The sequence below is a fragment of the Pelophylax lessonae genome (genome assembly GCF_965119305.1).
Source record: "Pelophylax lessonae genome assembly, chromosome: 1".
NCBI classification, from domain to species: Eukaryota; Metazoa; Chordata; class Amphibia; order Anura; family Ranidae; genus Pelophylax; species Pelophylax lessonae.
Window position 1 is genome coordinate 377,457,374 of NC_138768.1, and position 25,359 is coordinate 377,482,732.

General features: G+C 40.8%; 1 protein-coding gene across 4 annotated transcripts in view; it reads right to left on the reverse strand.

Moving 5' to 3' along the window:
* The window catches only part of RFX3 (regulatory factor X3), a 518,367-nt gene that overhangs the window by 214,221 nt on the left and 278,787 nt on the right, over window positions 1–25,359 (reverse strand). For all 4 annotated transcript variants that reach the window (XM_082243301.1, XM_082243299.1, XM_082243300.1 and 1 more), the window contains one exon: window positions 7,474–7,598. In XM_082243301.1, the coding sequence (XP_082099427.1) occupies window positions 7,474–7,590 (117 nt within the window). In that variant the 5' untranslated portion in view covers window positions 7,591–7,598. The remainder of the gene's footprint in view (window positions 1–7,473; window positions 7,599–25,359) is intronic.

The following is a 25,359-nucleotide window of genomic DNA, read 5'->3' on the forward strand; positions in this document are numbered from 1 at the left end:
GATAGGGGGGACCTTAGGTAGTTCAGACATCACCTAAACCTTTAAAGAAATAAATCCGCACAAGGAGACTCAGGACCTAAAAAACCTGAATAGGACAAGCTTTTTGGGGTACCCCCAAAAGAAACCTTTCGCGGATCTTCTTGGTGTTCACCAAAGAAGTCCACTGGGCTGTAAACCAGTGAAGATGTCCCCCCACCCCAATAATGGGTGAGGGCAGACCTTCACGCTGAAGGGGTCTTGTCTGCGGGACCGAAGAAGCTACCTCTAGGCTTACCAGACCAAGGTTGCTTGGAACCTCCCGGGGAAGATTTAAAAGATCTATTTCCCTTATTCCCTGTCCCAGAAGCACAGAATAATTTTCTATGGGCTGAGAAGGAGGGCCCCCGTCTGCAACAAGGTTCCTTCCCTTTCCTGGATTGTGGAAGGAAGGTACTCTCCTCAACCCCCCGTGATATCCTTAATGATGTCATCCAGGGTAGCCTCAAACAGGTGATCACCTTGAAAGGGCAGATTAATGAGAGGCTGGTCTGCTGACTAATGCTTAAGCCACAGCATGTGCATAATCACATGAAACAGACACATCGCTGAAACAGAAAGTTTGGACAGCACAGGAGCTGTATCCAAATCTGCATCACAAATAAACTGTAGCCCATGGACCAACATAAGCAACGGGGTCCTGCTAACCCCCCTAGGCCTTGGCACAAAAACTTGGCCAATTCAGTTAGAGTCTGAGACACCAGGGCTGAGGCAAAGACATAGTAAACATGCTGCGTGCCACAGCCTCCGTTTTCTTGTCAGCCGGGTTCTTAAAGGACAGGGATTCCTCTACTGCGATCATGGTTGCTTTATTCAACCTGAAAACAGGAGGATCCACCACTGGTGAACTAGTCTACTTTTTTAAAAGGGACTCCCTTAAAAGGGTAATGTACAGCAAAACCTTTGGGGACCACAAAGGGTAATTTTGGTTGTTCCCATTCCTTACCAAAAAACCTGTCAAAATAAGGCACATAAGGAAACACCTTTGGAGTGCGAGGTGACTTATGTGTACAGAACGACACAGCCACATTCGTGGCTACATCAGCCGCATCCTCCGTTTTCAAGTCTCTCGCACTGCTGTAATAACTGCATCTACCATCAGCTTTTCATTCACTGCTGCGACCATGGAGGAATCATCCTCACTATCGGATGGATCTGGGGGAGTAATATTAAGCCCGCCTGGACGGGCCACGTCTACGGCGGCATCAGGCTCAGAATCAGATGAGACAGACTAAGCAGGGGAAAGCAAGCAACGCTTCCTCCTGGGCCTTTGTCCACACGCCACTTCCACCCAGGACACTAAGGACAGCAGGACCGCAGTCAGTGTAACCATAGGAAGCTGGGGTTCCGAGGGACCTGCCACCTCAATGAGGGGGTCAGTGGGGGGGATGAGACCCTGAGGTTCATAGGGAAAGGAAGATCTTGCAGTACAAAAACAATATTTTTGACACCACTAAAGGATCCCCCCAAGGCTCGGGGTACCTATCAGCAGAGAGAGAGATAACAGGGACCCCCAAAGACTCACCCTACTGACCGGGGGAGCACCCAGAGTTCGAACCCAGCATTATCATGGACGCTATCCCTGGTTACATGTCCCAAGCACAGAAAGAGGAAACTAAGGAGGAAGAGGAGGAGCTTCGGCATCTCCAGGAGGCCTCAGTTCTTCAGCATCCCTGTGACATCATCCGCTACACAAACATGGCCATCAACCGGAGACCAGCTGGATTAAAGGAAAATGGCCCTCGTGACATCATTCGGCTGCACAGACATGGCCGCCAAGGGGAGACCAGCTAGACCAGTGGTTCTCACTAACTCACCCACTAACAGGCCAGATTTTAAGTATCACCTTGGGGAGATGCAGACTAGAATACTGCAATCACTGAGCAGCAAAATTTATCACCTGTGTTGTATTTCAGTTATCTTGCAAACTTGGCCTGTTGATGGGTCCCGAGGCCTAGAGTTGAGAAACACTGATATAGACTAAGGGAAAATGGCCCCCATTAGCTACATTGAAGCATGCTGCCAGGATCTTCCCTGCACCCTCTGCAAGGCTGCACCTTCTGCAAAGGGACCCCCCCAAGGTAGGACACACGTTTAGAGGAAGACTCTGCTGTGCACTCTGCACTGGGACCCCCCTGCACTTTATCCGTACTGCAAACAGCAGGGCATGCACCTAGGGGTTTCCTTCAGTGGGACCCCTCCAGACATCCAGGGCGGGACACACACTATCCCAGGACCCTTACAGAGTGGGGATAGTGGGGGAGACCCCAGGGGTCTCTGCTGCATTCTCTGCCCTGGGACCCCGACCAGACTCCAGGTCCAGACAGGGGGGAAAGGGAGTGGGAAAAGCCCAGCTCAGTGAAGGATTTAAGGATGGATGGAGGGAACCTGGAGGCAGGTCCGACCGTCCCTGGAGGTTACCCGCGCCCCCCCCCAAAGAAAAAGGGGAGAGGGGGGCTATACTTACCCTTCCATGGTGCAGGTAATGCTCCAGACAGAACTCCTTGCCACCGAAGTAGGAGAGCTGTCGGCAAAGAGACCGCTGCGACTCAGACCCAAGCCCAGTCGTATGCAACCCTGCGAGACATTTTACTTGCAGGCCAGCCTCTGTCCGTGAGGCCATGTCGTGGCCAACCTAGCGTGTAGCTGTCGTCTGCAAGCGCTCGCTGGCTGGGCTGAGGGGGCCCACTGAATCTAGATTATCCAGGCCTTTGGCCAGCCCGGCAGCTGATTGTGTTTCTACCGAGAGAAAACTAATAAAAAAGATGTAAGGAAGGAGAAAGTTGCTACGACCAGAGATCCCAGCCGGGAGCCTAGGTCCTTTCTCCTGACTAGACAGATTACCTAGAGCAGAGAGGGGGGTTATATACCAGCTGGGGACGGCCCATGGGCATAGCCAGGAGGTTTTTTGTTCTGCCGAACCCTACTCTTTGAGGAGGCAATAAAACCAACTAGTTATGATTTATGGAGCACTGTGTTTGTTGATGAACGAAAGAGAAAATAACATTCATGAGAGGGTTCCAAGGTGAAAACCACTGTTTACCAAAAAGAAATCAAAGATTTGTCTCACATTTGCCAAAACACATCTTGATTATACCCCAACATCCCCGCCACCCCTCCTGTTCAGGTTCCAGGGTCGGTGGTCTATCCGTCACCTGCTTGCGGTTGATGGGTAGATCGTGATCGACAATCTGCCAACCCCAGATTAAGGTGTGCCTAGGCACACTCGACACACCCTGTACGCACGCCTATGCACTTTTTTTTAATGGCCTGGCTTTTACATACAGTAGTTAGCATATCAATGGCACAGTATTGCTATACATATGCCAATTCAATGGATCAGAGGCGCACCTAGTAAGAAATAATTAGCCCTTCCAATAGAAAAGTGTTCAATGTCACTGACATACGGTATATTTTCCAACTGTCTGTCTATATCTTTTATTCTATAGTCATAGTTCTAGTATGATAAACGTCTACTGCTTTGTTAAAGAGCCTGTCACATATAGTTGGTACCCAATTAAAAAGATAGATTTGGATGATTAGGATGCCTGCCATGTATGACAGTCTACTTTATTGAGAGGCCCAGGAAAGCCTGACATGTGGAAAGATGACCGTAGAGAAAGTTTGAAGACAGAAATTGCATAAAGAGGAAGTAAAAATAACTGAATTAAAGAGGGAAAGGGAAGGTTAAAAGGGAGGGGAAGGGTAAAGGGAAGAGTAAAGGAAAGAGAACCCTGGATAACATTTAATGCGGAGAGAGGGCCCTGAAGAGACCTGCAGATTACTCTGAAGAGCCTGCTATGTGGAAAGACTGCCACAGAAGCTTCCTGAAGTAAGGCTATAAACATTCAAGCATTTACATATTTTTAACAAGCAGTAATTGAGCTTTGAAACAATCATCACATATCTCTGTAGCTGGAGACACTAAAGTGGTCAGCAGCTTTAGCCAAGTTCACATTGCTGCACTCTGGTTTGTGTGCAGTGAGATTGTATGCACGTTTTCTATGCGATTTTAGGTGCGATCCTATTGACCTCTACTATACATTGCATTTTCTGAAAGCACATCAAAGATGCAGCATGCAGAACTTTGATGCGCTTTCATGAAAACACACAATCTAACAAACGGCAATAGGATTAAAACCTAAATCCACAAGTAAAACATGCATAAAATCAAGCTACACCCAAACTGCAGTGCACCGGTGTAAATTCAGCCTTACTCATCCTTCTGCCTTCTCCCAGCAGTGACTTGGCAGCTTTTCAAATTGTAATCTCTAATACAGGATTTCCCAGCCAAGGTTCCACTGCGTTCTACCTATCAATTGCAGGCAGCTGACAGGTAGATTGCATACACACTTAAGTGCCACTCGTCTATCATTTCCCCTGCATGCAGAGCTGTGCATGGAAGCAACAAGTGTCTCTTCTGTTCCCCATCCATCCTAGGTGCTTGTAAATGACATTACATGGGGTGGAAAAGAGAGGAGGGCTGACGGTGGCAAAAGAGTGATAGAAGAGGACCCACAGCAGCTTCCCTGCGCTGTGAAGGAAACTGCTCCACTACAGTAACGTGCCCTGTTGTCCCACCATTTATTGTGCCCTGCTGCCCCGTCCCATAACGTGCCCTGCTGCCTCTCTCCCATGTAATGTTCCCTGTTGCTCCTCATGCAATGTAGCCTGCTCTGCCCTGCTGACCCTCTGTACCCTGCCCTTCTGCCCCTCTGTACACTGCTCTCAAGTTGGATCCAGAATTGAGCATCTGTGCAGAAAAAAACAAGCACGTTTCACATTATATAGGTAATATTTATTCCATTATTTAATGCTATTTCTAAAAATGCTTGTTGTGATATCAACAGCTCGCTGATCACACCAACGTTCTGTCAGCTGTAGATCTGAACATTGTTTCAGGGGTTCTCTGAGATCACCAGCTATATAATAAGCACAGAGCACTTGCTCTGGGATAGGGGAGCAGGTTGAGGTGGGGTGCTAAAGGAAGGACTGATGTTCTACTTTGAACTAATTCTAAACTGCACCACAGTACCTGGAGCTAAAGAGGTTATTGAGGGCCTGTTGAAAGCCCATTTACTGTTTTTTTTTTTTTTTAAATACACTGCTCAAAAAAATTAAAGGAACACTTTGAAAACACATCAGATCTTAATGGGGAAAAATATCATGCTGGATTTCTATACTGATATGGACTGGGTAATGCATTAGGAACAAAAGAATGCCACATCGTTTAATGGAAAAAATAAAATGATCAAACTACAGATGGCTGAGTTCAGAGACACCCCCAAAAATCAAAGTGAAAAAATGATGCAGCATGCTAGTCCATTTTTCTGAAATTTCATTGCAGCAACTCAAAATGGTGCTTAGTAGTTTGTATGGCCCCCACATGCTTGTATGCACGCCTGACAATGTCAGGGCATGCTCCTAATGAGACAACGGATGGTGTCCTGGGGTATTTCCTTCCAGATCTGGTCCAGGGCATCACCGAGCTCCTGAACAGACTGATGTGCCACCTGGGGGCATCAGATGGACAGACACAAAGTTCAAGAGGTGTTCTATCGGATATAGGGCTGGTGACCGTGGGGGCCATTTAATGGTATCAATTCCTTCATCCTCCAGGAACTGGCTGCATGCTCTCGCCACATGAGGCCGGGCATTGTTGTGAACCAGGCAGTGCTTATCCTGTTCTTCCTTCCACAAAGGAGCAGATACTAGTCCTGCTGAAGGGTTAAGGACCTCCTACGGCCCTGTTTAGCTCTCCTAGAGTACCTGACTGTCCCCTGGAATCTCCTCCATGCTCTTGAGACTGTGCTGGGAGACACAGCAAATCTTCTGGCAATGGCACGTATTGATGTGCAATCCTGGAGGAGTTGGAGTGCCTGTGCAACTTCTATAGGGTCCACTTATCACCTCATGCTACCAGTAGTGACAATGACCCTAGCCAGATGCAAAACTAGTGAAAAACATTCAGAAAAGATGAGTAGGGAAAAAAATGTCAGTGGCCTTCACCTGTAAAACCATTCCTGTTTTGGAGGTTGTCTCATTGTTGCCCATCTAGTGCACTTGTTTTTAATTTCATTAACACCAAAGCAGCTGAAACTGATCAACAACCCCCTCTGCTACTTAACTGACCAGATCAATATCCCAGGAATTTAATTGACTTGATAATATATTCTGATTAAAAAGTGTTCCTTTCATTTTTTTTAGCAGTGTATGTAAATAGATGAATGTCCATAGCCTGGCCAAAGATGCACATAGATGCTTTTCTGATCACACATATTCCAGCTGACACTGAACATTGCTTTTCACCTTGTAATCATGCTCGAAGAGACTGATCAGAACACTTACAAGTTATGTGTGGTATTTAGTGCTGACCAAAGTTGGACAAAGCTGGATGGATACAATATCAATCTGACTTGGCAGATGTAGTTGTTATGCCTCAGAATTTTTCATCCCTTTTCTGTTAAACTGGCCATAGATGGATCAAGATTTGGCTGGTTCAGCAGGGACCAGCCGAATTACAATCTAAGGGTGGCTGCTCCCGCTTGACAGCAGTCGATCTAACATTCGTCTCCTGTCAAATGTGCTTGTTGAACATTCTTCTCCATCAGCGGTTGCAGCCAAAGGGAGAGGAGTCCCCACTGTCAGAATACAATAGCATAGCAGGGAGGATTCCTACATCCACCTAGTTTCTGTGGAGGGGTGAATCTGTTTGCTTTTTTATTTTCCCACCAGCCTACTGGGTGATTTAAAAAAAATGAGTAATCTATGGCCAGCCTTACACTTGATAGATCCTGGTCTGATTTTGGTTGATGGTGTTGTGTAAAACAGCTTAATTTTGCAACATAGCAGAAAATAGTTTCAGGTGACCCCATTGAAAACCAGTCCACGTTTTGTAATTTTAACTTGTACTTTATTATAATATGCATTATCTAGTCTACTAAGGTGCATATGCTAACTGAACTGAACTCAATACACATAGTATGAAATATACCTAATAACTGTGATTTTGCACATCAGCTGCTGTTTTTCTGCAATATGTACTCAATTTGTACCTTTTCCATACTTTGTTGCCCATAATATGCCCAAACATTAACGAAAGAAGTAATATACAGAGTGCAATAACCCATAGGAACCAATCAGTATTTATCATTAATTTAATGTTAGTAAACAATTCGCTATTGCAGATCCTCATTTCTCTTTGAGCTAAGCCTTAAAATACATATGCATTTTAGAATGTTTAGATTGCACACTTTGCACAATATCACATTTACTCAAAAAGTTGTTACATGAGATATTCCAGGTAGGCATTTAATGTGTACAAACTTTGCTATTTGAATATTGCATCCATGCAATCAGATGAAAAACATGCTTTACAACAGTCTTTAATCGCACTGAAAATTAGATCATTTGTTTGGATAAACAATGTCCACTTACTTGCTGTTGAACTGGCACTTGTTGCACAACCTGGGTAGGCACTGCTGCCTGGCCTGCTACAGATGTCTGTAACGTCACCGTCGAACCTGTATCCGACACTGTCTCGGACGTCTGCATGGTAGGTTCTGAAAGTAAATAAACCCTTTTGGTTAAAATGTGCATTTTTAACTTGCTATACATATGGAACTAAATGAAAAAGTAAAAGCAAGCATAATCCCTTATACAGTGTTAGAGACAGCACACTTTCTAACGTAGCCGTAAATGAACAATTTAGGAATTAGACCCAAACTAAATATTCATAATCTATGGGCTAAACATCCATTTTACTTGTAAAGCTGATGGTGATTTGAACAATAACTTTTGAACAGTTAGATTTTGGTGAGTTCACAACAGAAAGTAAGAAAGTGTCAGCTCATCTCTGCTTTCTCCACAGATAATAATGGCTCCTCCCAGCTGTACGCGTTACACCCTCCTGGTTGGGCTTCTTCAGCATACAGGTGAGAGGAGCCGTTATCCCGGACATCTTGGCTTATGTTTCAGCGTGGTGAACTGATTATATGCATGTTATTCATATATCTATGCAAGTGTTTTTAAATAAATCATTTGAAGCAGAGAGCACTATGGTTTTCCATTTTTTTTCTATGCCCACATTTGGTTGATCAAGACTTCAGAAGTGGAATAGCGTGGTTCAGGGAGTGATGCAGGAGCGTTCCAGCATCATCCTGAGACATACCTTATCAGGTGATTGTGACTCTGTAATGGGGTCATAATCTGGAGGTGAGCAGGCAATCTGTCTAAAGGTAAAGGTCACTAAGCACACTGGATTACATCATTTTGAACTATCACGTTGAATTATCACAGCTGTGGAGCAGATATTCACAGTTGGGACTTTTGTGACACTGTTTCACATTGCACCTACCATTTAAGTTGTTATAACATTGTTGATTTGATTTGTATTAAGCATTAATGGTTGCGCTGCACTGAATATTTGCATTGTTTTTTGTTTTCTAGAGTCACTGGTGGACAAACTCTGATAGGTGTTGGCAGCAATCACAGAGGGCCTACAATTTAAGCTATTGAAAAATATTGTGAGATAATTTTGCACAGAGTTTAGGTCATATTTGCGCTGATTATACATTGTTTCAGAGTTCAAAAAAGTTTTGCCTTCAGTTATACTTTAACTCTATTTTTCTATTTTTTTTTTTTTTTCAGATATAAAATGCCTGGGGTGGATGATATGAAATGCCTAAAGTTAAACTTTAATGTAAGAAGGCAGGTTTTTTACAGTAGCATTTCTGGAATAATCATATCATGTTTATAGATAACACTAATTCCAAACAATATTAACAAAGATTTAGCTCTTGATGAGTATTTGGAGTAAAATTGTCATCTACTCTGGTTAAATATTCTCCTGGATGTACTTTATAAGTGATCAACTCTGCAGGCAGGCCTCATTGAGGATCAATTAGAATGCCTAAGCATGTTCAGGGAGAAACAGCCCCTTTGCCAACTTTCTAAAGCCAATCATTCAGACCTAATGGGCATGCTTAAGCATATACACAAGGTATTTTGGTTGATTTCCCAGATTTTGAGACTGACAATGATGAACCACTGAAACTACACTTTAAAATAAAAGTTTTGTTTCGACATAGAACGGTCATGTCTTGTTTAGGCCGCAGGCACGGATACAATGGCTGTGTGTGCTGATCACCTGCAATCTTTGTGGAGTAGATAAAATAATCCAGCCTGATAAGATAGTTACATTTGCAGATTGTCCACAATGCAGCCCTTATGTAAATGAGTGGCACATTTATTAAAGGAAATATGTGCAAAATTTATGTCTAGCCATCCTTGCCTAATGTGGCTGTCAGGTGTGTCACGAACAACAGATGCTTGTATGACAAAAGACCTTTTTATTCTGGCTAATTAAGCAGTTGGACACACCCGCCTGTTAATGGTTCCGCTTTTGTACCGCCAGCCCTGGCTGAATCATGCAAGATCTACAGCTAAATAGACCACAGTTTAAAAGGAGGCTAATTAACCCCTAGAAGAAGGAAAGACTATTGCAAACCCAGCTGCTCAATGAGTCAAGATTAGCATTTTTTTTTAACTTCACAAGCAAAACCTTTTGAGGGGCAAACTCTGTTTAGAACAAACACACGTTCTTGTAGGTTCTGGGCATGTCTTTGTTAAGTGTCCTGAAGATTATTTAATACACTTAAACTAACAGCGGGGGTTCCTGCTGACATCTATAATTTACATGCTAGGCAAATTGGTTTAATTGTTTGACCTAATCAATTATTGTATCAAACACAGCTACAAACATGTGCTCACTTCAAATTAAAAAAAAGAGATACACATTTCATGTGTCCAAGCTTTTTGTCCTTAGCCCTCTTTCTTCTTCGGTTTGTTGAGTTTCATCCTGCTACATATGTTTGATTTTCAGCTTACAATGCATAGAAAGCCAGCGCTTTAAACTCTGTCTAGAGTCTTCTTTTCAAGTGCACTGAGGAATTCCTTTTATATAGCTCCTGGACTATTAAGTAATCTTACATTTAATAGGCTAACAACTAATCCCTTGTTACAGTGACCGATGTCCTATTCTACACTTTTCAGAATACCAACAAATAAATGGAACATTATTGTAATTGCAGCTTAGTTTACATATAAAAAGCAACTTAAAGGTAATTGTCATTTAGACATAATACATTTACATTAAAATTGATACAGGAGACACATTTAACATGGCGAGCAGCTTTCGTTTTCATTCCGGCATTAATGTTAAGAGACTGTTTAGCCTGCTAGCAAGATCCTGATGCTTTACAAAATCTGCTTGGAATCTAATCAAGCCATTGTGTGAATTTGTTCCAGAACGAATCTCTTTACGGCCACTAGAACCACTGCCACACATACTGATGTAAGAGTGGCGGGAAGTAACCAGGCTGGAGTGCTACCTTCTCTTGATTCTGACTAATTAGGATGTATGAAACAGATCAAAGCAAATCTGCGGGCTTGCCTCAAAAATTAGGAAAAATTATATAAATGCCTAGAGACAGCAATGTAATAAATTGTCAAATGCAATTCTTTCAACCTTTTCATCCTTCACGTTCAGGGAGTGAGAGTGTGGTAGCCAATCCAGTTAATGTTGAGTAGTTGATGTTGAAAGTGGAGAGAGGCTTATCCCACTGCAGCCCACCCCGGTGTCCCTTTAAACAATATGGAATGTCTGAGGGGGGGGGGGGAATCAAATGTCGCCATTGTCACATGATTGGAAGCCAGTCCCATCAGCTAGCAATCTTTATCCCAGACCAAGAGCTGTCTTCTACAGCTCGTCCTATGTGCTAGGAGTGCGCAGTGAGCACATAAACATTAGCCGCCTATCAATGCATATGTGTGGTGTGTAGGAGTTAAAGCCCACCCTTTTACTGCCACACATACAGTATGTGTTGATAGGTAATAAAGGAGTTAAAGTGGTTCTAAAGCCTTAAGGTTTTTCACTTTAATGCATTCTATGCATTAAGGTGAAAAACCTTTTATGCTGCAGCTACAATCCGATCCAGCGACGTGTACGAGCGCAACTTCTGCCGCTGTCTCCCTCACTGGACAGATTGATAGCAGCGGGAGCCATTAACTCAGTCTCAATCTTGGAGGTTTAGAATCCCTTATTATCATCCTCATACTGTATGTTTTAACAACATCTGTGTTTATAAATTAAATGGATTACCAACTATTTAACTGTACAACCTCTACATATTTCAGTTCTGCATTTCCCTTATTTTTTCACGGGATAGGGGTCCCACATCCGCCGGGGGAGGCGTTTTCTGATGTTCGCCTGCCTGTGACCGCATTGTACTTTGCTCCGCAACGGGTAAGGTTCGGGGTGGGGATCATGTATGCATGTGAATTGTGCCTTTGCTGCTCTGTATGTTGTCTTAGTTGAATATAAATCTTGTTCTTATTTCAATATTAGATGCTGAATCAAGCTTTCATTTCATATTCCATGAAAAATGGCAGAATCTACTAGGATGATGCTCATTGCAGTCAATACACTGTTCTCTGCTGTTTCATCTGTGGTATTAGCAATATAGAGCTTCTTCAGATGTGATGCATATTCATTACATATATATGATTTGTTTATGTGTTTTCTACGAATGATTTTTATGGTGATTTAATAAATATATATATTTTTATAAAAAATTGGTATTCCCTGTTTATGCCCAATATTTATGGTACCATCAAAGTCCATTATGCCTCTATTTCTTTCTTCTATACATGTAGATTAGGACCTAGGTACCCCTTTCTTTTCTAATATATAATTTGACACCTCGGAAATTCAAAGTATAACATGTTTGTTTTTTTAATTAAAATAAAAAAATGAGGCTTTAGCAACACGTATGAAAATATAACATTAGGGGGCATATTTATAATGTAGTGCATGTGACAGTCACTGGTGGTAAATCAATCATTGTCATTTAAAACATATGCACCGGGAAGATTCTCCAAGCACTAACTGCCTGTATCCAAGTAGTGGAAAGGCCTGTAGTAATAATGAAGCCCTCCCTTGAATGAGCGCAGAGGCTAATGCCTGCTAATTATTTTTTCCTGTGGACAGGAGATTCATGTGTCTCAGCCAGCTCTGACTGGTAAAATTTGTGGGCTGTGGTTTTACTTCATTTACCAGCTATTTAAGGCCCTACAGAATTATTTGTGTTACAGTCCTGTCAGGAGCAGCAGACATTTCCCCTCCCACACTCTCAGTATTAGATATTATCAGATATTAGTCGCAGTGTTAGTTAGTTGGTCATCTAGACTAATACAGTTTTATTAAAACTGGTCAATAATGGAAAGGTACGTTTGAGCTTTTATGGCTGGGCTATTGGTTTAATAAAATTTTTTACTAAAACTTTTTGTTTTCATTTTGAAAAGAGTAAGGGAGGATGGCAGGATTATAACCCCCCCCCCCTGTCAATTTTTTTTTTTTTTTTTTGTGCAATCTGTGCCCCATTGGGGAGATTTCCCTTCACTTCCTGTCTCATAGCTAAAACTGAAAGTGAGAGGAAATCCCTCCAGAGTAAAGAAATCCTGATGTGTCACCAGAAATAGTGTCTACATTGAAAGATTTCCCCTGTATTAGGCTAACCATACATTTTACAATTTTCTTGTACAATATTCCTTTAGATTTATCAGAACCATATAACATGAGGTCAACCCAAACACTACATGGTTTAAGATAAATTTAAAGGAAATTGAACAAGAAAATTGTATAATGTATAGCTCGCCCCAAAATGTGGGATTTTCTTTTACTTTTGAAGATAATGGTATATAGGACAAATAGAGAGGGTGCATCTTCCTAAAGGGGGGGGGGGGAGAGAAACAGCCAGAAATAAAAACTGACAGGTGTTGTAATCCCTCTCCACTCCATCTAAATTTAAAAAAAAAAAAGTTTTGCCCTAAATTACATTTTAGGTTTAAGCAACAATGGTGAATTTTTTAATGTATTGGGTTACTTCATAATAAACAGACATTTATCGCCATTAAGCAATTTATTGTGTGTGTGTTTGTCTTTATTTTTTAATAATGTTGGTATTTTGGCTATCTGAGTCCCATATCATGATTTAATCCTCCACACACACATAAATCCATAGGTTATTGCCCCCTTTTAACATTAAGGAAAACATATTCAACGTATTCACTTTGAATAAAGAGAAATGGATTAAATGTTTAGATATTCATACCCATGACTAGAAATACTCTCAGGAGATTTAAATGACAGCTACTGCCTCATTTATCTTGTCTCCAAGTTACACCATTTAATGTAGGCAATGCATGAAAAATTGAGCTTACCAAGACTGAATAGGAGCCAGTAATGCTGTGCAATTCTTTATAGGATGACTAGATTCAAAGTCAACAATCAAGCAACAATTGATTAACAACCACAAAAAAAAAAATATATATATATATATACACACACACACACACACACACACACACACACACACACACACACACACACACACACACTATTACTGTTTGGGGTTGGCCCTTCCTGCTCCAAAGTGACCTTGTTGTGTGCACTGGTGTGCAGTCATGTTGGAACAGGAAGGCTCAACTCCAAACTGTTCCCACAAAGTTGGGAGCATGAAATTGTCAAAAATGTCTTGGTATGCTAACGTTAAGAGTTCCCTTCACTGGAACTAAGGGGCCAACCCCGCACCAAAATCCCCCACGACCAAATAATTTGAACCAGTGCACAAAGCAAGGTACATAAAGACAGGGATGAGTTAGGGGTTGAGGAACTTGACTGGCCTGCACAAAGTCCTGATCTCAACCCGACAGAACACCTTTGGGATGAATTAGAGCGCAGACTGCAAGCCAGGCCTTCTCTTTAACATCAGTTAGATAGTGTATATGTGCCAACCAATAGATTCCATCTGTCAGCAGTCTTCTAGGTTTGCTCATATTCAATACCTAGTAGTAATGTAGCCTGACGAAAGAGTGTTGAAAAAATGCACATGCTCAGGATAGGCATCACGCATTTTCAGAAATGTGTCACAATCTCCTCCGGTGACGTCACTCCGCCAGCGCTGCGGTCCACGCCATGCTCCAGCACCATCCCAGCCTTTCGGCTTCTCCCTGGAGACCTCTGTCCGTCCTTCTCCACACAGCAGCAGACTCTGGTGGCCCCCTGTATGGACATCCAGCGTTGACATCCCGGACTTATTTACATGATGAGCCTGCCTTTACTTCATTACCTTTGAGTTGCCCCTTGTCTTTTATCCATTAATAAATGCCTATGTTGTCTGCACTTAGAGGCGCTTTTTTTTTTTTTTCTCTCCTGTCTTTTTAAGCCAAGCTGAAAACCAAAGTTAAACAATAAATTGCTCATTCAAAATGTATGCCAAAATATTGTGTCGTTTCGGTCTGTGAAAATCGTACTGTTCCGTAACACCACATGCATCCTAAATATGGGTGTAAGGTGTAACATGCTCCAAGAGGTACACTTGGCATTTAAGTTCATGTAAGTACTGAGTTTGAATGACTTAAAAGTAGAACTCATGTCAAAACTTTTTTCGATAGAGTAACCCTAGTCAATTTTTTTTTGCCATCTGTGTACCATTGGGGAGATTTTCTCTCACTTAATGTCTGAAACAGGTAGTGAGAGGGAACCCCTACAAAGCTAGAAAGTCCATGGCTGTGCCCATAACTAACATACCCATTTGTATATTTTCCCTTCTTTTCCTGTTTTGGCGACAACCCACAATTTGGGATTTTCGTTCACATACTATCAGTCACCAGGACAGATAGAGAGGGTGAATCTCTCTAATGGGGGTAAAGACAGCAATTTTAACCTGAGAGGTATTCTATCCCTTCCCCATGTCCAAAACAAAACAAATTTTCCCTTTAGCTATACTTTGAAACAACATGCCTGTATTCATATACATAACTGAAAATGGTAAACACATAAGATCCCTTTTAATGAAGTACAGAATTGAAAAAAAAAACATACCCAGACTTTTTGAAAGAAGCAGTGCAATGAGCAATAATTATGTGCAAAAATCACCCACATCAAGCATAATGCTCTTTGCATCATAGAACATGCCAAGCAGTGCTGACCTCAGCAGCTAATTGGTAACCCCCCCCCCACACAAAAAAAAAAAAAAAAATCCAATTTGGCACCTCCCACCATCTACTATACGTAGTGCATCTGCACATAGTATCACATGGCATGGGAACAACAAGTATTGCTATTCTGTGCAACATAAAACAAAGCCTTTGTTTCACAAGCAGCTCAGCAATCAAAATATCGAAACTCATAATTAAAATGTCTTAATTCCAACAAAAAAAAAAAATGTAAGTTCTGGTTCCCAGCTATTTTATCATTTGACTTTCAGCTTTGCAGGAGATTAGCAAACCTTCTTGAAGTAATTAGATTTCAGCTTAAGACCTTTTCTTCAGTCCAAATTCAAGGAGGGTGGGGGAGAAGCCAACGGCTTCCCAAAAACTGGGAGGTAGACGAACACACAGAACTTCTGCAAAGCCTTCTACATTTGAGGGGATATTTACCAGCATTTTATGATGCAAGAGCTTATTGTATATAATTTGACTTATTTGAGAGCAAACAACAGTGGCAATACAGTAATCCATAAATCACTTTTCAGCAGCGTAGGACTAGTAAAAAAAGAAAGAACGTGTACTTTAAAAATACTTTAGCTCTTTTAATATGCCCAAGAACAACAAGCAACTTTGCAAATATACCCTCCCCCTTCTGCCTTTTTCTGTGGTTTAAGACCTGTCACTGCAAACCCAAGCAAAAATAACATTGCTTTTTGTGTATTCACACTGTCTGCAGTCCACACAGTATGATGTAGATATAAACATGACTAACCAGGGTTTAGAACAAGAAAAGGATCAGGAATCCCTCTACATATGTATTTTGATTTCCCATAACTAATTACCTTGAATAAAACAAGAAGGAAGATTGGGCAGGGCATAATGCTGAATGCCAAGCTTCCTAGCTTATTGTAAAGTTACTATTCATTCCCCTTTCCTGGGAAAGGTCTCTGTTGTGAAGGGTCTGTACCTGCCATTGTCCCCAGGAGCCAAGTAGTGTAGAGTAAACATTGCAGTGCTCAGGCTCCAACTCAAGTCACACTGCATCACTAGATCAGCCTGCACAGTGTGCAATCTATGTTGCAGTGCGTGCACAGGCCACTCCATTTTTGATTGAGGCTTGAGCAGGGTGAATTGAGTTAGAGCCTGAGCACTACATTGTCTGCTCTACATTGCCTGGCTCCCAGGGATGATACTGGGGAAGACTGTGAAAAATAAGTGGGAAGGCGATAAAGTCAGACACCAGGCATGGTGCAAACTTAGCGCAATTTGTGAGTTACATTCTCCTGACCTGATCCCAGAATTCTGTGTGTTACTTAATTATGACTCCTCTACTCTATTGCTTTACACTCTTTTGACCTATAATAGCACAGGCTCAAGTTATATTTAAAGCATTTGTTACCCCAACACTTCATATTCCTGATATGTGCTTGCTGTACCATGTACTTGTAGGAGAAAGCATTTGGTTCTCTTTTCATGACTTCCTTTATGTGAAATCCCTGGTGTTCCTGCCAATCTCTCGGTTTTCCTATTAAAAACTGACCACACTAAGCAAGAGAACACACACTGGTCAGTCCTTTAGCTATGCTGGGAACTCAGTGTGACTCCTCAAATGATCACACTTGTCCTGACACACCCCCACTGCACAACCTTTCACTGGGAAGCTCAGTGTGCTGCTGCTTCTCCTCTACCAGCTCTTATGCAGGTGAGAACAGGGGGAATATAAAAATGGATAAAAGGTATTTATAATTTATCAATACAAAAAATGTTTTGCCTTTTATTTCTTTTTTTTTTTTTTTAAAAACTGAATGGGTTGTCTTACAAAGTGATCTTTACAATCACTATCTCTTAAAGCCCTGCCCACTGCTAACACAATTTGGCCACAATATGCCATTTCAGTACCCTCTTCGTGGCAACCAAGGTATTTTCTATTTGTACCTAGAATGTCTGTCTCTTGCTCAAAATGTCTGTAAACAATTGCATTTGGGCATATTAAAAATGGAGGTGTAATTGTAGGAGTGGCTACAAATGGGGGTGTGGTTTTATGAGTGTGGGCAGTAGGTCATCTTTAGATTTAATTTAGAGAATCTGATAAACTTAGCTTATTGGGCTGTGATATAAAGAAACACTCGTTTGATAAACCTGGAGATAAAATTCCCAACAAACCCCAGATTATGATATTGTCAATGCTGCCAGGCTCCTCTAAACAAATTAAGAAAAACTTAGTTAGGCAATTCATAACCGCAGCTCCATCTGTAATTGCATGACACTAGCGACAGGTCGAAGCACCATCGCTGGCTGGCTGACTGGGCTGGTGAAATAGATAAAACGTGGAACGTATGACTGCGTAAGATGGGGATAAAACCGAATTCTACAATCTTATGTAGACAGTATGGTCTCATTTCAGATACTCCTCTAAGTTTGAATAATTCATCTCTTTGAAAGTGTAAAAGATTAGTTGCTTTGGATAACCTCCCATTGGCTTCCCCTCTTTTCTTTCCCCCTTCCACTTTCTCTCTTATTTACCTCTTCCTCTTTTCTCCTTCCTACATTTTCCTTATGTCCTCGCTAAAAGATTGACCATATTACATATTATCTACAAGACCATATCTTACATTATGTAGGTTGGGCCCGCAGGCCCCTAATTTTTCAAGTACCTATTCCTTGTGAGTTGATATTGTATCTGGCTATAACGCACTTTTTTTTTTAAATAATTTTTACTGGATTTCAATCAATAAAAATAGACACATATGTCGGATAACTTAGGGGATGCAGCCACCAGCAATTAAACTATAAATTGCATCTAGGAAGTACTAAGGTCATCTATATACAAGACAAAATGACTAGTAGGAACAAGAAAAAACACAAGATAAGTGATCACAGAATGAAGATACCTCTTAGATGGACTTGTTAAAGTGACATACAAGGCACTCAAACAAAATGTATAAAGGAAAGACATTTCAATAACTAGGTAAAACTAGTAACATAATAGAAATAGCTTAATTCCGCAAGCAATAATGACAATTAAACAGAAGAAGAGTACCAGTCAACCCAAGGTTTCCAAGATACTTCAAAGGAGGGGAAGCAATCAGATTGTATACCCAATGCTGTTTCATGCCAGTAGGAAAGCATTCACCGCTTCAGATGTGTTAGGGGCCAGGACATTCCAATGTCTTGTGATGTTACCCCGCATGTAGGCCTTATGCCCATTCCATAGGGTGAATGCATCTACATCTGGGGTGTCATTAAGGGTAAAGTAATCTCTGAGATGTAAGGAGAGCACTTTGTTAGATGAGGACTCTCTAAGGAGTTTACTATTGCAGTGCCATATGGGCATAGGGGAATAGGTGTAACAAAAAGAGAAAGAGACCCAAGGGATTTTTTAGGCATAGGGTAACCAGAAAAAAGATATAGTAATGGAGGAAGTATATAAGATCAACAATGTTTATTCAAAAATCCAACATGAGTAAAAATGGTGAATCAGATCACCCAATTATGATGTATAAAAGCAAGAAAAATAGAAACGACAATACAAAACATAGCAAGATATGCTCATGGTCTGGAACATAGGGTTGGTCTCATGCAGTAAGAGGTCAAGCTAAGTCGTGGTTCATAAAGAAATCCCAACATGTTTCGAAATCTAGAATGATTTCTTCTTCAGGGGAAGATTAGAGCACAATATATAGGCAAAAAACATCTATCTGTATACGGGAAAGCATGAAGGCAGTCTGCCATATCACAGTGTTTGACAGTGTTGGTACTTAAATAAGGGTAGTAGCCCAAGGCTCCTGCATCTGCCCTTTCTAAAAAAGGGTGGGGGCGAAGATGGTCCAAGAATTCAGAGTGTACAAGGCAATAGTTGGCAGGAGAAAAATAGGCCTAAAAAGTATGGATATCATGTCTATGGTCACGTTAGCATGCATAGAAGAAACCCTGTTCTAATCCCACTCACTATATTCAGACCTAAATGAGAAATTGAAAACACATTTGGAATGATTTAACAGAGACATACTCAAAAAGAAAGAGTATAAATTTATACGGGATAAACAGGCATTTCAGGAGGGAAAGGCTTATAGATGGCACCAGGGATCTCACTCTAGAAATAAGCCACAGAATCAGGGGTCCTCACAAATGTACTCATATGCTTCTGACAACTCATCCCTATCGTCTATCTAATTCTTGTTCTGCTTCCAAACAGGTCAAACGTATTAGACGACCCAAACAGCATTGTCATTGTGAAGAGTCCTCTTTCAATTCTTCTAAAATTTGTCTCACTGAACACGGGGATTCTTTTCCCCCTAATAATTTAGGGAAAACCTCTGTTTCTACATGAGGTTATATATCTAGCCTACATTCCATGGCACCTACAGGTGACAGGTCTTTTTTTTTGTTAACCAGCTGATGTCTCCAGACATTTGGGTCATTTGTACAGGGCTTAAGGGAGAGTTATAACCCCTGTTAGTTTGAAGTGCAAAGCATGTCTGTTGGCACGATGTGTTGGGGTGCTCTTAAAAACAAATAGCACCACAGTGCATCACGTTTCGGTAACATGAGTACGAATATATGTATTAACAAAGAGGACCCTACCTTAGAGAGAACGAGCTAGTAGTCATCCAAATCATCTGAAGCCTATTCACTGTGAAATGCCAGTTTTGGATAGAATCACACATTAAACACCTGACATTGGCATTATACTGCAAATACAGTAAACCAATATCAGTTTTGTTTGCTTTAAATTGCAAAAGATAAAAATAAGACATTCCTGTGCCTGGAAATGATGGGCACAGATGAACATTTTTCATTTGAAATGTTAATCTGAATCACTAAATCAAATGGTTTATGCAAAGTACAATGCACATTTTTATTTGGTTATAGGCCTTTACAGAAAATACTGATATTTGAAACACTGAATACAAATACTACAAGCAACATATATTTTTCTATTAGTGTTTTTTTAATGCTGTAAATTTCCAGCAGACACTGACGTACTGTAACAAGATGTCTATGAAGGTCACCAAGATGTTTTGGTGACATCATCACAAGGAATACGAAAGGGAATCCACTCATACTCTGCAGGCTGTAAAATCATTGCAGCCTTTTCCCTGTGGAGTGTTTAATGAATAGTGTATTTTATAAATGCAATTATTGTGTTTTTAATTGAAAACACACAGTGCGAATCCACTCAAGTCAAAAATTCAGTCACTTTAATTTGAACAATCTAAGATTTATTGATTATTTTTTGCTTCATTTGCATCGTGAATGTATTTTTAACCATTTGAATGCCCAAGAAACTGGAATTTCATATTAATTTATATTTAGCTAACTATAAGCAGTACTTTAAAAAATTTAGCTTACACACGCAGTCTTTATGAAATGTATTTTTGCAAATGTTACTGTAAGACGTCTTGGGTAGGTGCCTGTAGTGATATGGACTTTTTGTCAACATGATTATTAACAGGTGCCAGCTATTTGCTTATTGGAAGAAACAGAAAGAAGCCCTTGAAAGTTATTGCCTTCATTTTTAACAGGGAGAGTTAAAGGGACACTCCATTTTTTTGATGGAACAGACATAACATGTATAATTGTTAGAGCTGATGTTTAGTTAATAATGTTTTGTAGCACTACAGATTTAGCAATCTAATTTACCTGTAGTAAATGTCCCACGTTGTGCAGGCAGCTAGATCCTGGAGACATCTTTACTGCAGGTATGACAGTGCTCTTCCTAGCTCTGAACTTCTGTCACTGTATTGGTTAATAGCTTCAGGTCTCTGGGCTGATTTCAAGAGAAAAAGCTTCAGATAGGGATCTGTTCTCTCCTCCCTCCTCTTCCATTAAGAATAGTTTGTTCATTGCTTTTACTGCATGAACACAAACTTATATTACCTACAGTGAAAGCAATAAAAGAACAATTCTCAATGAAGGAGGGACCGTGTCCCTTTCTGGGGATTTTTCTATCACGTTCAGCCTGGAGACCCAAAGCTATTAACCATTATAGTGACAGATGTTCAGAGCCAGGAAAAGGACAGACATGCCTGCATAGAAGATTTCTCCAGGATCCAGCAGCTTGCATTACGTGGAACATACTTAATTACAGGTAAGTTAGGTCTTTAAAGCTGTGGGACTAAAAATCAGTTCTAGCTAAACTTTAGATTTGAACAAGTCAGCTAGACCTTCAGGCCACTCCCAGCCCATCTGATGACACTCATTGCTGGCGGGTGCTGGCACCTAGAAAGCCCATCCTAGCACATTTCAATACACACAGGTGCATCTCATAAAAATAGAATATCAAAAAGTCATTTTTCGATAAATATATAACACATCCAAATGCAAGAATCACTGGGAACTGTCCCACAAAATAATCTCCAGATGGTACCTTACCCCCTTTAAATTAGCAAAATTCTACCCTACTCAATCACCCCTATGCTGGAGGGGTTGTGGTCAATTTGGTAACCTATTCCACATATTATGGTCGTGCAAAAACCTTACCAGTTTCTGAAACCAAATACTCAAATTGATCTCTTCTGCCACAGGTATTCTAATGCCTCCTAACCCGGGACTAGCTTTACTTAACCTTGAGATAGAAAACTTCCCGTCCCCATTCTGTATGGTAGTAGCACATATCTTACTAGCATCTAAATTGGCAATTACCAGGCACTGGAAAGCAAATGATGCACCAAACACATCTGAAGTAATCACTATTATCAATATTACCTATGAATATGAAAAAAAAATAGCCATAAGCTCGAACAAGTTTGAAAAAATTTAGTCGGCATGAAAATCAAGGCTAGGATGGGTTAATTCCTAATTCTTGACAGTGATTTGATCTTTCTATTCCCTTCATATGATCACTGTGCTCCCTTGCCCCCATTAATGTTATGCTTTGTTTTTATTCTTCTTCATGTTCTAATGTATTGGACACTTTAATGCAATATACTGTATGTTCGGCCACTATGTATGCTCATACTACATGCAACATTCTTGTTTACTCAGAGTTATGTACCTTTTTGAAAATCTCAAAAAAAAAAAAAGTTAATTTATTTCAGTAATCCAATTCAAAAAGTGAAACTCATATTTTACGTAGATGCGTTACACAGAGTGACACACATGCATTACACACAAGCATTTCTTTCTGAATATTTTGATAAATATGGCATTCAGCTAGTGAAAACCAAAAAAAATAATTATCTCAGAAAATTAGAATATTACAGACTAAGTAAAAAAAAAATGATTTTTTATACACAAATGTTGGCTTACTGAAAAGTAATGCCCATGTACAGTATACTATACACTCAATACTTGGTCGGTGCTCCTTTTGCATGGAATACTGCATCAATGTGGCGTGGCATGGAAGCAATCAGCCTGTGGCACTGCTGAGATGTTATGGAATCCCAGGTTGCTTTGATAGTGGTCTTCAACTTGTCTGCCTTGTTGGGTCTGGTGTCTCTCATCTCTCTCTTGACAATACCCCACAGATTCTCAATAGGGTTTAGGTCAGGTGAGTTTGCTGGCCAAGCAAGCAAAGTGATACCATGATCATTAAACCAGGTACTGGTACTTTTGGCAGTGTGGGCAGGTGCCAAGCCCTGCTTGAAAATTAAATTAGCATCTCTTTAAAGCTGGTCAGCAGAGGGAAGCATGAAGTGCTCTAGAATTTCCTGGTAGAGGGCTGCGCTGACTTTGGACTTGATAAAACACAGTGGACCAACACCAGCAGATGACATGGCCATCCCCAAATCATCACTGACTGTAGAAACTTCACACTGGACCTTATGCAACTTGGATTCTGTGCCTCTCCACTCTTCTTTTATTGGTCTTATGTAATATTCTAATTTTCTGAGATACTGAATTTTGGGTTTACACTAGCTGTAAGCCATAATCATCAAAATTAACAGAAAGAAATGCTTGAAACATATCACTCTGTGAGTAACAAATCTATTTAAAATATTTGAGTTTCACTTTTTGAATTGAATTACTGAAATAAATTAACTTTTTGATGATATTCTAATTTAGGAGATGCACTTGTATAACAAGGGCACATATCAAGATCAGCGGGAACTCTAAATGAATGAAAAGCTGCTTTAACCTGGTTCTTTCCCTTTGTTTTTCAGTTTGAAGCGAGTCATGAGTTCCAAAAACACTTTCCCAAAAATAAAGCTCACACTGTCCAATCATCTGTCTCTATGATTTAGCCACAATAACAGAGCGAAACGTGTCTAAATGAAGGCGCATGGAGAGGGGTGTCTGTTCTTAGAAGGGGATGTGATGAGTTCTGAGTAAGCCAGACACACACACAGCTAGTGAGAGCAGCGCATATCACATATGGCTGGTTAGAGCACCTAGTTTGTGGGCAGGTCTACAGAGGTACTATATATTATGTCCAAAAATGAATTTTACACCGAAAACATTTTCAAATGGCACTATCTTTTAAACATGTCACCAGTGCCATGTGTACAGATTAGCAGACATGTCACTAATTCACTTCTTTTCACAACTTACACAAAGAACTTGAAGTCAAATCATAAACCACCCCAGAAATACGTATTTCATCTTTGGTAAGAATCTGGCTGTGGCTGCAGCACTTCTTATTACTACCCTGAAACTGACAAAACGGCTATTTTATAAAGTGATATAGTTGCAATGCAAGTATTCATTAAACGCTTTAGAACAAAATCCTTACAATGCGTATAGCTTTTTTGTGAATGTTTGCATTTTGGTATTTTTTTAAAAAGGTTTAGCTTTTGTAAAATAAAGAGATGTGGTACCTTGAGAGTTCCCACACATTTAATTCCTGATTGACCGAAACATACATCTATAAGTTGGTCCAATTATTTTATGAAAAAGTGCTTTGATGGGAACTTTTGGTTAAAATACAGTTTTTGGGAGTCTTGTGCTGTGGACATTGGGTATGGAAGCCAACTGAATAGAAACCCAATGCACTAATACAGTGCATCCAGAATATATTCACAGCTCTTCACTTACAGTATTCTACATTTTGTTATGTTACAGCCTAATTCCAAAAATGCATTATTTTCCTGAAAATTCTACAAACAATGCCCCAAAATAACGTGAAAAAAGTTTGTTTGAAATCTTTGTGAATTTATTAAAAATAACAAAAACATTATAAATCCCATGTACATAAGTATTCACAGCCTTTGCTCAATACTTTGTTGAAGCGCCTCTGCCACCAATTACAGCCTCAAGTCTTTTTGAGTATGAGGCTACAAGCTTGGCACACATATTTTTGGGCAGTTTCTTCCATTCTTCTTTGCAGGACCTCTCAAGCTCCATTTGGTTGGATGGGGAGCGTTGGTGCACAGCCATTTTAAGATCTCTCCAGAGATGTTAAATAGGGTTTAAGTCTGGGCTCTGGTTGGGCCACTCAAGGACATTCACAGAGTTGTCCTGTAGTCACTACTTTGTTATCTTGGCTGTGTGCTTGGGGTCGTTGTCCTATTGGAAGATGAACCTTCACCCCAGTCTGAAGTTCAGAGCGCTCTGGAGCAGGTTTTCATCAAGGATGTGTCAGTACATTGCTGCATTCATCATTCCCTCGACCCTGACTAGTCTCCCAATTCCTGCTGCTGAAAAACATCCCCACAACATGATGCTGCCACCACCATGCTTCACTGTAGGGATGGTATTGGCCAGGTAATGAGTGATACCGGGTTTCCTCCAGACATGACGCTTGCCATTTAGGCCAAAGAGTAAAATCTTTGTTTCATCAGACCAGAGAATTTTGTTTCTCATGGTCTGAAAGTCCTTCAGGTGCCTTTTGGCAAACTCCAAGTGCGTTGTCATGTGCCTTTTACTGAGGAGTGGCTTCTCTTAGGCTCATGGTTGCTCTTCTGAAAGGTTCTCCTCTCTCCACAGAGAAACGCTGGAGCTCTGTCAGAGTGACCATTGGGTTCTTGGTCACTTCCCTGACTAAGGCCCTTCTACCCAATCACTCAGTTTGGCCAGACTCTAGGAAGAGTCCTGGTGGTTCCAAACTTCTTCCATTTACAGATGATGGAGGCCACTGTGCTAATTTGGACCTTCAATGCTGCAGAAATATTTCTGTACCCTTCCCCAGATCTGAGCCTTAATACAATCCGGTCTCTGAGGTCTACAAACAATTCCTTAGACTTCATGGCTTGGTTTGTGCTCTTTCCAAATCATGTCCAATCAACTGAGTTTACCCCCCCCCCCCTCCCATCAAGTTGAAGAAACATCTCAAACATGATCAGTGGAAACAGGATGCACCTGAGCTCAATTTTGAGTATGAATACTTATGTA